The sequence below is a fragment of the Enhydra lutris genome, unplaced genomic scaffold (genome assembly GCF_002288905.1).
Source record: "Enhydra lutris kenyoni isolate GAN:26980312 unplaced genomic scaffold, ASM228890v2 scaffoldscaffold33, whole genome shotgun sequence".
In the NCBI taxonomy this organism is placed as follows: domain Eukaryota; kingdom Metazoa; phylum Chordata; class Mammalia; order Carnivora; family Mustelidae; genus Enhydra; species Enhydra lutris.
The window spans coordinates 12,835,461-12,848,067 of NW_019154117.1; the positions used below are offsets into that span (position 1 = coordinate 12,835,461).

At 35.9% G+C, this 12,607-nt stretch overlaps 1 protein-coding gene across 1 annotated transcript in view; it reads right to left on the minus strand.

The window, feature by feature from the left end:
• LOC111153563 (abhydrolase domain containing 17B) overlaps positions 1-12,607 on the minus strand; it is a 56,092-nt gene that overhangs the window by 8,664 nt on the left and 34,821 nt on the right. Inside the window, exon 2 of the mRNA XM_022512661.1 lies at positions 3,436-3,905. Coding sequence (XP_022368369.1) covers positions 3,436-3,902 — 467 coding nt within the window. The 5' untranslated portion in view covers positions 3,903-3,905. The remainder of the gene's footprint in view (positions 1-3,435; positions 3,906-12,607) is intronic.

The window sequence follows — 12,607 nt, forward strand, 5'->3', positions numbered from 1 at the left end:
CATTAACTCTTGAGGCTGTGTGGTTGCTCTTAGCTGAATAGCAGAACTGCTGGATGGTAACTACGGGTTTTATGCTAATGTTAGCAATGGCAAGGCTCCAGAGTAGAAGGAGATGCCAATTTAGCATCAGAGAACTCAAAGCAGTAACAGAATTTCAGAAAAGTACAACTTGGACTTTAAAGACTATCTAATCTAATTCAGCTGCTTACAAAGTAGATGTTCAAAATCAGAATAAGGGGCGCCTGGGTGGCTCAGTGGATTAAAGCCTCTGCCTTCGGCTCAGGTCATGATCCCAGGGTCCTGGGATCGAGCCCCGCATCGGGCTCTCTGCTCGGCGGGGAGCCTGCTTCCTCCTCTCTCTCTCTGCCTCTCTGCCTACTTGTGATCTCTGTCAAATAAATAAAATCTTTAAAAAAAAAAAGGGGGGGGCACCTGGGTGGCTCAGTGGGTTAAAGCCTCTGCCTTTGGCTCAGGTTGTGATCCCAGGGTCCTGGGATCGAGCCCCGCATCAGGCGTTCTGCTCAGCAGGGAGTCTGCTTCCCTTCCTCTCTCTCTGCCTGCCTCTCTGCCTACTTGTGATCTCTGTCTGTCAAATAAATAAATAAATAAATAATCTTAAAAAAAAAAGGTTAAAAAAAAAAAAAAAGTCAGAATAAGTCAGTGGCAGACCTATAATTAGAACCCAGGTACCCTAACTCCTAGGCCAGTGACTTTTCAATAACATACAGATAATGAGCTCAAAAACTGTTGTACTACTTAGAAATTCATCTATTCGGCCCTTGTTTCTCATTCATTAAGTATGTGTGGTCAACTTTGTTTAAAAAGATGAATTAAATCAAGACTAGAAATTATTTTATAAAGTTTCCTTCAAAGTGATCAAACGAGATGAAAAATAGGAAGAAGTTAACCACCTACAAGGTTTTATTTTTTATAACATATACCTAGAACACTGAATTGAATACTAGTATGTTCTGGTTGAATAAAGTTATCTTTTCATGTTATTGAGAAGCACTAATAATGAAGGCTATCTGCTAGAACTTAGCATCCTTAAAAGCTGTTCTAATCCACTGAAGTTATACTTTAAAATGAGTTGTATCTCAATAAAGCTGTCATTAAAAATAATTATTATATTTTCCTGACAGGTACTATAACTAGATTCAATTGGCTGAGTCTGGAAAGTGGGAACTCATTTATTTTTGTTTGTACAACTGAGGGGACTGACATCATTATACCTGAAACAGATTTTGACTCTGGTCATTTAAGGCATTTTTTTTTTTTTTAAATATTTCTCTTTTGTTAGATTAGTAACCCCATTTTTTTTTTTTTAAGATTTTATTTATTTGACACAGAGAGAGAGAGAGAGAGATCGAGAACAAGCAGGGGGAGGAACAGGCAGAGAGAGAGGGAGAAGCAGACTCCTTGCTGAGTAAGGATCCCAATGCAGACTCCATCCCAGGACTCTGAGATCATGACTTGAGCTAAAGGCAGCTGCTTAACCAACTGAGCCACCCAGGAGCCCAAGGCAGTTTTTAAGTTTATAAATTTTTACCATTTCCTGTCCCCCACAACTCATTACCAACTTTTGTATCATTCACCATCTTTTCTAACTCATTAGGATGTTTTTATATAATTTCAAATGATTTAAGAAACCTCTTTATATGAAACGTTGTTATGAGAACATAGTTTTATTATGTATCTTATAGGATTAAATGCTTCAAAAATTATTTTCTAAAAAAGGTTATGCCTACTAACAAAATTGTGGAGGTTCTAACTAAAACCATTAATATTTAAACATTAAATTATGAATGATAAGTTTTCTTTGAGTCCTTTAGCTTTAGTTTAAAATACTTTGGAAATCAGGTAGCTTATCAGTGGATAATATGAGGAACAACTTGAACTAAGACATCTTTATTGACATGAACCATCTGATGGAAAAAAACCAGAAATCTACAAAACAGCAATATTTTTCAATACTGATGACTAGGAAAGATTAAAGCAATTTCTAGCTCTCAAAAATGCATTGTTATAACTAAAGAATAACTGAAATGATAAGAGAATTTGCTTAAATGATTTATCACAGGGCGCCTGGGTGGCTCAGTCAGTTAGTCCCATGTCCCACATCACGCTCCTTGCTGCTCACCAGGGAGCCTGCTTGCTCTGTTTCTCAGCAGAGGAGCCCCTTTGCCTGCTGTTCCCCCAGCTTGTGCTCGCTCTGTCTCTTTCTCTCTCAAATAAATAAAATCTTAAAAAGAAAAAAGATTTATCATAAATTACCTTTTCTTTACATGAGATCATGTTTCCAAATTTTATTAGTCCAGAATGCAAAGTAAAAAAATCTCACTTTTACAGAATGAATACTTTAAAATTAATTCCAATAAAATACCTGTAAGTCATACTTCTAAGAGATTACTACATAAAATAGTGCAAACCCTGGTTTATGATTTAAAAAAAAAAAATCCAGCCTCTTATACTCTTAATGATAGATTAAGTAAATCATTAGCTAAGTCAGTTATTTCTCATCCCTTGAAATGTTGCACTGCAACTTTGAATAAACATTTTTATACCACACTCTACATGTTTATAAAACCAAGTATTTGTCATTGGCTTAAATTTTAAAGAAAATCACACACATGCACTAACAGACACAAATAAGATCTGTCTTAAAAACTATGTAATTCTTGGGGCGCCTGGGTGGCTCAGTGGGTTAAAGCCTCTGCCTTTGGCTCAGGTCATGATCCCAGGGTCCTGGGATCGAGCCCCGCATCAGGCTCTCTGCTCTGCAGGGAGCCTGCTTCCTCCCGTCTCTCTCTGCCTGCCTCTCTGCCTACTTGTGATCTCTGTCTGTCAAATAAATAAATAAATAAAATCTTTAAAAACAAAACAAAACAAAAAAAAGCTATGTAATTCTGGGGTGCCTTTGTGGCTCCGTCAGTTAAGCATCCGCCTTCAGCTCAGAGGTCATGATCTCAGGGTCCTAGAATCGAGCCTCACATCCAGCTCCTTGCTCATAGGAGGCCTGCTTGTCTCTCTCTTCCCTGGCTTGTGCTCTCTCAAATAAATAAAATCTTAAAAAAAATAAAATAAAATCACTTAAAAAAATATGCTATTTTTAAAAATTTAAAATTATAATCTAAGAGCTTCTTTTCTTTCTTTTTAAAAAGATTTTTAAATTTATTTATTTGACAGAGAGAGACACAGTGAGAGGGAACACAAGAAGAGGGAGTGAGAGAAGAAGAAGCAGGCTTCCCACTGAGCCTTAATGACTGAGCTACCCAGGCACTCCTAAGAGCTTAATTCTTAATAGGTATATATTGGTTAATATCATCTCTATTTAGTACTTCAAAACATGTGTTATAAAAACTACTTTTTAAATATAAGACAATTTAAGTTAACCATCATAATAAATGTGCAAAATAATTTCCAATCACGATTTACCTTGTCCTAAGAGCAAGCCAAGCAGCTTCGATATCTGCATAGAGGTTCTTCTCTGTTGGTTTCCCAGAACTTGCGCCATATCCAGAATAATCATATGAGAATATATTACAATTAATCCGTGATCCCAGTCCTATGTAAAAGCTGCTCATCTGCCCGAGATCAACAGCATTTCCATGTGAGAAGAGTAAAGTGTATTTGGCGTTGGGTGAACAACGCACAAACATGCAGGCAATTCTGTTGCCTTTACTGGTTCTAGTCATGAAACACTCAATAGCATCTTTTTCTCTAGAAGAGTATTGCCAGTCTGCTCGTTCTGATAGATGTAAAGTCCAGCGGCTTCCACTTTCATCACACATCAACGTGTAAGTAGGATCGGGTGGCAAAAACGCTAATTTTGAAGCAATTTTCCCAGGGCAAGGTGGACAGCAGAAGAGGCAACATAGCTCACTAAATGAAAGATTATTCATCTTCTGAAAAAGAAGAGATAGCAAATGTTTTAATTATCGAATATGGATTCTGCATTTTCATACAACAGAAAGTTAAAATAAAGGCACTGGTAAATTCTACTGCAGTTCAGTGTCTACTGCTATTATTTCAAGTATCCTTTGCCTAAACAGATTTTTGGACTCATTCTAGAAATAATTGAAATCCTCTGGTGAGGCAAATATTCCTGATCAGGAGATATTCAACCACTATAGGATGTCTCGAATAGTAGTGATTATATATTATGATATTTAACCAAAATATGAAAACTAATATGAAGAGTAGAGGTAATATTTGTTATTGCTCTACAGATAATAGCACAGGAGGTATGAAGTATCTTTAGAGTAATGTGTAATTTTAAGTCCGTGAAAGTTCTCAGAATCTCATGGAAAGGTAGGTAGTTAACATGATACAGTAAATATATAACGATACCACATACACTGTTCATTTTCATAAATGAAATGCTTGCTATTTGGCAGGTATTCTATGTGTTATTACCACATTTAATCCTCAAAACCACCATGGTTGATTTGAGAAAAGAAGCTTGCACAGTGTGAGGCAGCAGTGGAGCCAGGATTTGACAACAGGCTCAACACTGTTCTACAACTCTGGGCTATACTGCCTCAAAGGCTCAGAAAACTATTTGTCTCAGATGCCTATCATTTCTTTTAGCCATACTTCCAGTGGCTCAAGTAACTTATAAAACATTAAAACATGTCTCTATGTAATTATTGCCCAAATTAAAAAGGATACAATATAAAGGCTACAAAAAAAAAGGATAAAATCTGCTAATATTTCCTATACGGTTAGATGGGAAGGAGTGGTATAAGGTTTGAAGTCAGAGACAGTTGGAGTGGAGTTCCAACTCTACCACTTACTAGCTGCTGCTTGCTTTTGGGCAATTGTTTACCCTTTCAAACCTTATTGTCTTCCTAAGTAGATGAGGTCAATGCCTGGTTGTGAAGAACAAGTATCATGATGTGGTTAGGACATATACTACAGTAATGGGGATACAAATGGCACACTTAAGGATGGTCCACTCTCTCTGTCTTTTGCATTAATATTTTTCAAGTACTTAGCTGATATTGAATCATGAACAAAAATAGGGTAATACCTGTTTGCCCTACAAGCCATTTCTTTTTATTTTGTCCTTTCTCAAATTTACTACCTCTTTTTAGCAGTAGGTGATGATTGCTTAGTTCCAGGAAGAAGGCATTCAAAACAAACACCTTCGGGGCGCCTGGGTGGCTCAGTGGGTTAAAGCCTCTGCCTTCGGCTCGGGTCATGATCTCAGGGTCCTGGGATTGAGCCCCGCATCGGGCTCTCTGCTCCGCGGGGAGCCTGCTTCCTCCTCTCGCTCTGCCTGCCTCTCTGCCTACTTGTGATTTCTCTCTGTCAAATAAATAAAATCTTTAAAAAACAAACAAACAAACAAACAAAACAAACACCTTCTAGAGATTTGGTGGCACCTAATCTTCTACAAAAAAATCTAAACAGGAGGATGGAAAAAAAAATGTACATCACACCATCTGGAAAGTAAAAAAATGTCCTTTTCACCCACCACAGAATCAAAATCTTGTTCATATGTTTAACAGACATGTACTAATTTCCCTGTGTAAACTAATTAGGTAGAAAGGAGGAGAAACACCACAGCTGGAGAAACACCACACAGAGAAACAAAGACAGGAGTGATATAAAAGGGTTTTAAAAAGTAAGAGGAGGGCAGGAAAGTGTCTCTTGGAAAATAGGAAACACCTTCACTTGCTAGTCTATCTTTAGTCCTTTTCAACCTTCAAAAAAAATATAGCACGAGTAAGTTAATGTCATAGTCTAGTTAATGTCAGAGTCTAGTTGGAAAAAGAGTCTGATAAAATAGAAATGACAATGAGGTGTCATCTTTAGTGATCACTCTAACTGGCTCTGTGAAATACTGTACTGAGGATTCTAAGGGCATATGCAAGGCTTGGCAGGCAAAAAACATGTCATAAATTAGTGATGTCTATTATAGGATTTGGCTACAGATTTATTATCCTGGTCATGAGGATATAGGACATGGTGAAGAGGATGGCAGGAAAGAAAAGTTCAAAGGGTCAGTTTAAGAGGAGATGACCTAGGGGGAAAAAAAGATGAGGTATGATATTATTAATGCTATCTGCTTAATAATCTGTCTACAGCTATTTCTTGCTTCCAATTACCTTACAACTAGCAACTGCTGACCCTCAAGAGTCTATTAAAAGCTTGGTTGATAGGGGCGCCTGGGTGGCTCAGTGGGTTAAGCCGCTGCCTTCGGCTCGGGTCATGATCTCAGGGTCCTGGGATCGAGTCCCGCATCGGGCTCTCTGCTTGGCAGGGAGCCTGTTTCCCTCCCTCTCTCTGCCTGCCTCTCTGTCTACTTGTGATCTCTCTCTGTCAAATAAATAAATAAAATCTTTAAAAAAAAAAAAAAAAAGCTTGGTTGATAATAAGCTGTACATAGCAATATATTCCTATAATTTACCTCTTGAACATGAAGACTTTTATATATATAATAATAATGTAAATTAATTTATGTAATGTCATTTAAAAATAATGTGGCTGACTGAATTACTTACTGAATTACTAATGTAATTTAATTTATGTAATGTAATTTAAAAATAAATGTGGCTGACTGAACGTATGTAATACGCAGAGTTGCTTCTGGGGATGAACACCAAAGGAGAGAGGGAGAAAAGGTGCAGTGCCAGGATCTACTCTAATGAAAGGACAACTTGATTTTTTTTTTTTTTTTAAGATTTTGATTTTTGAGAGAGAATGAGACAAGGAGGGTCAGAGGGAGAAGCAGGTTCTCTACTGAGCAGGGAGTCTGATGTGGGTGGGAATCCATCCTGGGACTCTGGGATCGTGACCTGAGCCTAAGTCAGATGCTTAACAAATTGTGCCACCCAGGAATCCAAAAACCTTACTTCTTAATGGCAGTGGAAGAAATTATTCCTACCACCATAGCCCCAAACCAGATAAGTGGTGTCTATTTAATAATAAAAACTTGCAAATTATCACTTTTCTAATAATAGGCCTGGTATAGGACAGCAACATAGACTTGCTTAAGAAAGAAGTATAAATAACCTAAATTTTAGTATCATCAGAGCTAAACAAGTTATTGAGGAAAAAATTTTATTCTTGAAATTAAAAACATTAAATATCTTGCTAAATTTAGTTGATTTTAAGTCCCATTTGTTTTAGTATATGCGCTGCCGAAGTGAGCACAGTCCCATTTGTTTTATATAAAATTCATTGGAATAAAAATATATCATTCACCAGTTATTTCTTGGCTAACAAAGTCTTGAAGAGACAAGGCAGTAAATAATTTTAGGGGTAAAATGATGAACATTTGAAAGTACACAACAGCAAACAACAGATGACTAATTAGATAATTTAGAGCAGAATTTTGGACCAGACAAAACAAGGATTTAAAATAGTGGTGCTAGGCTGGCTTAGTCAGTGTAGCATGTGACTTTTTCAGGGTTGTAAGTTCAAGCCTCACACTGGGTGTAGAGATGATTACTTAAAATCTTTTTACTCTTTTTTTCTTTTTTTTTTTTTTAAGATTTTATTTATTTATTTCACAGATAGAGATCACAAGTAGGCAGAGAGGCAGGCAGAGAGAGAGGAGGAAGCAGGCTCCCTGCTGAGCAGAGAGCCTGATGCGGGGCTCGATCCCAGAACCCTGAGATCATGACCTGAGTTGAAGGCAGACGCTTAACCCACTGAGCCACCCAGGTGCCCCTCTTTTTTCTTTTTTTTAAGATTTTATTTTTGTATCAGATAGAGAGAGCACAGCAGAGAGCCAGATGCAGGACCTGGGATCATGACCTGAGCCAAAGGTAGATGTTTAACAGACTGAGCCACCCAGGTGCCCCTTAAAAACAAGATCTTGGAAAAAAAAAAAAAAAAAAGGAAATTATAATAAGCCAGTTTTTAAAAAAGAGGATACTTAAAGTTGTAGTGGAAAAGTGTCATGAAGAAAATCCAACTGGAATCCCTGATTTAGAGAAATCAGTATCTGAAACAAAGAATTAGCCTGATGGATTAGGTATAAGATTCAATAACTAAAGAATGTATTAGTAAGCTGGAAGATCAGATTAAAGAATTCCCAAACAGGGAATTTTTCAGGATGAAAGGGATGATGATAGAGAAAACATAAAAGAAAATTTAAGGAAAACAGAAGTAGAAATACCAGTATCAATATTATAAAGGTCCTAAAGGGAGAAAAAGAGGAGAAAATAAAGACAAGAATCTAGGAATTTCTCAGAATTAAAGAAAAAATTCAGCCTGAAATTGCTCAGAGTGAGTGCCAAATATCTGAGAAAATTCTCACAGACTAGGCAAATTATAGTAAATATTAAGACTGCCGGAAACAAAAATATGAAAGTTTCTAGAAAGAATGACTACCTACAAAGGAACAAGAACCAGGTGAACATCTGACTTTTCAAAATCAGCACTAGAAACCAGAAGATACTGGGAAGATAGTTTCAAAGTGAGAAAGAAAAAAACCCAAAACTTTGAAACTAGAATTTACAGAGATAAAATAACATTATAATATAAGGATAAAATAAATTTAGCTGCAGGCATACTAAAACTCAGAAGGCTTACCAAACTGAGACCCTCTTTGAGAAACTCCAGCAAGGACAAAAATAAATCCAAGAAAATTCTATGAAATATGTCAGATATGATAAAGAATAGTTAATATAATGTTTTGTTTTGTTTTAAAACAAGCAATGGAGGGGGAAGAAAAGTCACAAAAAGTATATCCCCAAACAAACCAAAACTAAACCTTTGGGGAATATGAAGATAAAGAGAAGTGGAAGAATAGTTAGGGATTTAAGTGAAAAATGTGTTGAGTTCACTGGTCACTTGCCTTGTTCAGAATGGTATTACTATTGATAAACTTAAGACATGGAAGAAAAATATAAATATGACATCAATATAACCACCATAAAATTATAGGTTTTAGGATATATCTGATATAGTTATATTCATTACAAATGTCCAGCTTTGACTATTTGTCAGTGTGTTAAACTCAAGCAGTGTAAACTCAAAGAAATAATTAAGGGCATCTAGATAGCAACAAACTAAGGGAACAGAAAACCCCAGTAGTATCAATGGACCCAAAAGCTGACTCTTAGATAACTCATTTATCCTTTGAATAACCTTCTGACAAAGGATATGTCAATTCACCCCCTTTTCCATTTGAAGAAACAGAGGCTTAGAGTAGTTATGTAACCTAACAAAGGTCACACAGCTGGGTGAGTGACAGAAATATCTGGTATGTGTGGCAGAATGACTCTGGAGCCTGAACTCACAACTACTGTTTTGTGGAAGGAGTACCTACAGAAGATCAACAAACAGAAAGAAAAAAGCAAAATACCAAAAGACAACCGACATACAGTTTTTAAAGTTAAAAAATTAAAAATAAAAAACCCCAATAAACTAATTTAGAGGATATTAATTAAATTCTTGAGTAACATAAAAGAACAAAAACCCCAACCTAATTAAAAAATGGACAAAAGATCTGACATTTTTCCATAAAAAAGATACAAATGGCTAATAAGTATATGAAAAAATGTTCAACATCATTAGTTATTAAGGAAATGTAAATGAAAACCACAATGATACCACTTCATACCCGCTAGGATGGCTATAATAAAAATGACAGGTAAGACCAAAACTGACAAGGATATGGAGAAATTGGAACCTTTATACACTGTTGATGGAAGTAAAATGGTGCAGGTAATTTGGAAAACAGTTTGGTTAAACTTAAAATGTTTAAATACAGAGTGTTAACATTTGACCAAGCAATCCCACTCCTATGTAGATACACAAGAAAAATGAAAACCTGTGCTACACAAAAACTTGTACATGAATATTCACAATGGCATAATTCATAATAGCCAGAAGGTAGAAACCATCCAAATGTCTATAAACTGATGAATGGGTAAAAAAAAAATATGGTATATCTACATAATGGAACGTCATTCAGTCATAAAAAAACAAAAACAAAAGTACTGATCCATGGTATAAAGCAGAAGAATCTTGAAGAACTTACACCAAGTGAAAGGCAGTCACAAAAGATCAGTTACTGTATGATTCCATTTATATGAAATGTCTAGAATAGGAAAGTCAATAGAGACTAAGTCTAGGGCTATGGAAAATGGGAGGGAAGGAGAGCAATAGCTAGAGCAATAGGGTTTCTTTTGGGGGTACTGAAAATGCTCTAAAATTTGTTTGAGTGGTGGTTGCACAACTTTATTAATGTATTAAAAATCACTGATCTGTACATTTTAAGTAAATAGATTGTATAGTATATGAATTATACCTTTTTAAAAATGTAGGCCCATGCTCAGGATTGAGCCCGGTGAGAGACTTGAACTCAAGACCCTGAGAATAAGAGTCAGCCACTTAACCTACCGAGTCACCCAAGTGCCCTGAGAATTACATCTTAATAAACCTCTTTAATGTGGTGCCTAGCTGGTACATTTGATAGAACATGGAACTTCTGATCTCAAGGTTAAGTTCAACACTAGGTATACAGGTCACGTAAAAACAAAATTCGTAAAAAAAGGGAAGCTTTTTGCTATCCTCACCTCCCACCCTCTGCCATGGCCACGGCCATGGCCACCAAGTCTATGGAAAGCTAAAGTAATATTGCAAAAAGCGAGCTTAAAGTATGTATGTATTTGCAGGATAGCTGTGAATTTTCTCTCCCAGGTATTAAGAGAGACTACACAAAATAAAATAAAGATAGACTAGTGCTGACATAGAAACAAACAGACCTAGTTTTAACAGAATACAGAGCTTATAAATGGATGTATAAATGAGACTGTCCTATGACAAAGCTGGTTTCTCAAAGCAGTAAAAAAGGATGAATTCTTTAGTAGGATGTGCTGGAAAAATTCAAGTATTTTTTGGCAAAAGTAGTTCAGGCAAAAGTACTTAGAGCCCTACTCCTCAGTATGAATGCAAAACACAAACTCCAGATGGACTAACAGATCTAAAAGGCAAAATTAATATAACTTAAAAAAAAAAAGAGAGAGAAAATATTGGTAGATTTAGCTTCAAATGAAGATTTCTATTCAGTGAAAAATGCTTTGGGAATAACGATTTTCAACTAAAATTATGAGAGTTAGTATCTTAAATATGAGGCACTTCTACAAAAACAAGAGAAAAAAACCAGTAACTCAGGAGAACAAATGGGGAGAAAATATTAATAGGCAATTTACAGGATAAAAAGGCTATCAAGTATATTAAGAAAGGCCACTCTCACCAACTATCAGAAAAATGCAAAAATATCGCTTTAAAGCTATAAGAAAAATAAAAATTAGAAAACTGAGAAATATGAAGTATTGGTAAGAACAGGGGAAGAAAATAGGAACCTTTCTGTGAACTGTTTGATATGCCATTCTGTTTACCTATGACCCAGAATTCCACTTAGGTAACAACTCCAAAGAAATACTTACAGAGATCCTTCAAGAAATGTGTACAAGGTTGCTTGCAGCATTATTTGTATCAGGGTATAGAAAGTAACATAGATTCCATCACCAGGAAATGAGTAAGTAAATGTTTTGGATGCAGATAACGGAATATTATGCAGTTTGATGGCTAGAGCTTAAAAATACAGTACTGGGTGAGAAAAAAAGGAATAAACTGAGATCTATACTATCATTAATGAAAATTAAAACCACAATAAATGTTATATATTTAAAGACCTGTGTATCTGACTGGATACTTGTGGAGGCAGAACAGGAAAGAACGTTGAAGGTAAGAAAAAAAGTAAATAAAACAAGAGTAGGACTTAGGTTCATAGATTAATGATGACAATGTGCCACGAACTAGACTATGAGTGCCACAGGACAAAAATCACATTTGGTCAGGGTGCCTGGTGACTTAGTCAAAGTGTCCAACTCTTGCTTTCAGCTCAGGTCATGATGTCAGGTTCGTGTGAACCCTAGAGAAACCAAGAGTTGGATACTGGCTCTGTGCTCAGCAGGGAGTCAGCTTGAGATTCTCTGTCCCTTTCCCTATGGCCACTGTCCCCTCTTGTTCTCTCTCTCTCTCCCCCTCTAAAAAATAAATAAATAAAATATATATATAAATAAATAAAATATATAAATAAAATAAAAATATTAAATAAATAAATAAATAAAATAATACATATATAAATTAAAAAAAAATCTATCTGGTTCCTTACCACTGGCGCTTTAGTGCCAAAAAGAACACCTGACATATAATAGGGTTTCTAATATTTTCTGGGTGAACAAGTCAGTAAATTAGTAAGATTAACTCCATTCTCTGAACCTGACAGACTCCCACAAAAAAAGAAAAAAGGTTTACTAAATCCTGTTTTTAAAAAGAAAGAAAATATGTTTTGTAATAATTATGTAGGTTTTTTGTATGGGTACAATAATTTATAACTATAAACTTAATTTGGGGTTGGGCAATATAGGTGGGAAAAGCATAGCTAGTTACCCAAATCATTAAGTGTGTTATGAAGCACAGAATAGGACAGGCGTTTAGGGAGGAGGAAATCTTGCCCCTCTCAAAATCAAGTCACAAAATAAAAGGTCAACTGAATGTTAAACAGATGGTCCATTGTGAAAATTAAGGTTTCCCTTTTGGCAGAAGACTCAAAGTTTCTTCACTTATAGCAGGAGGA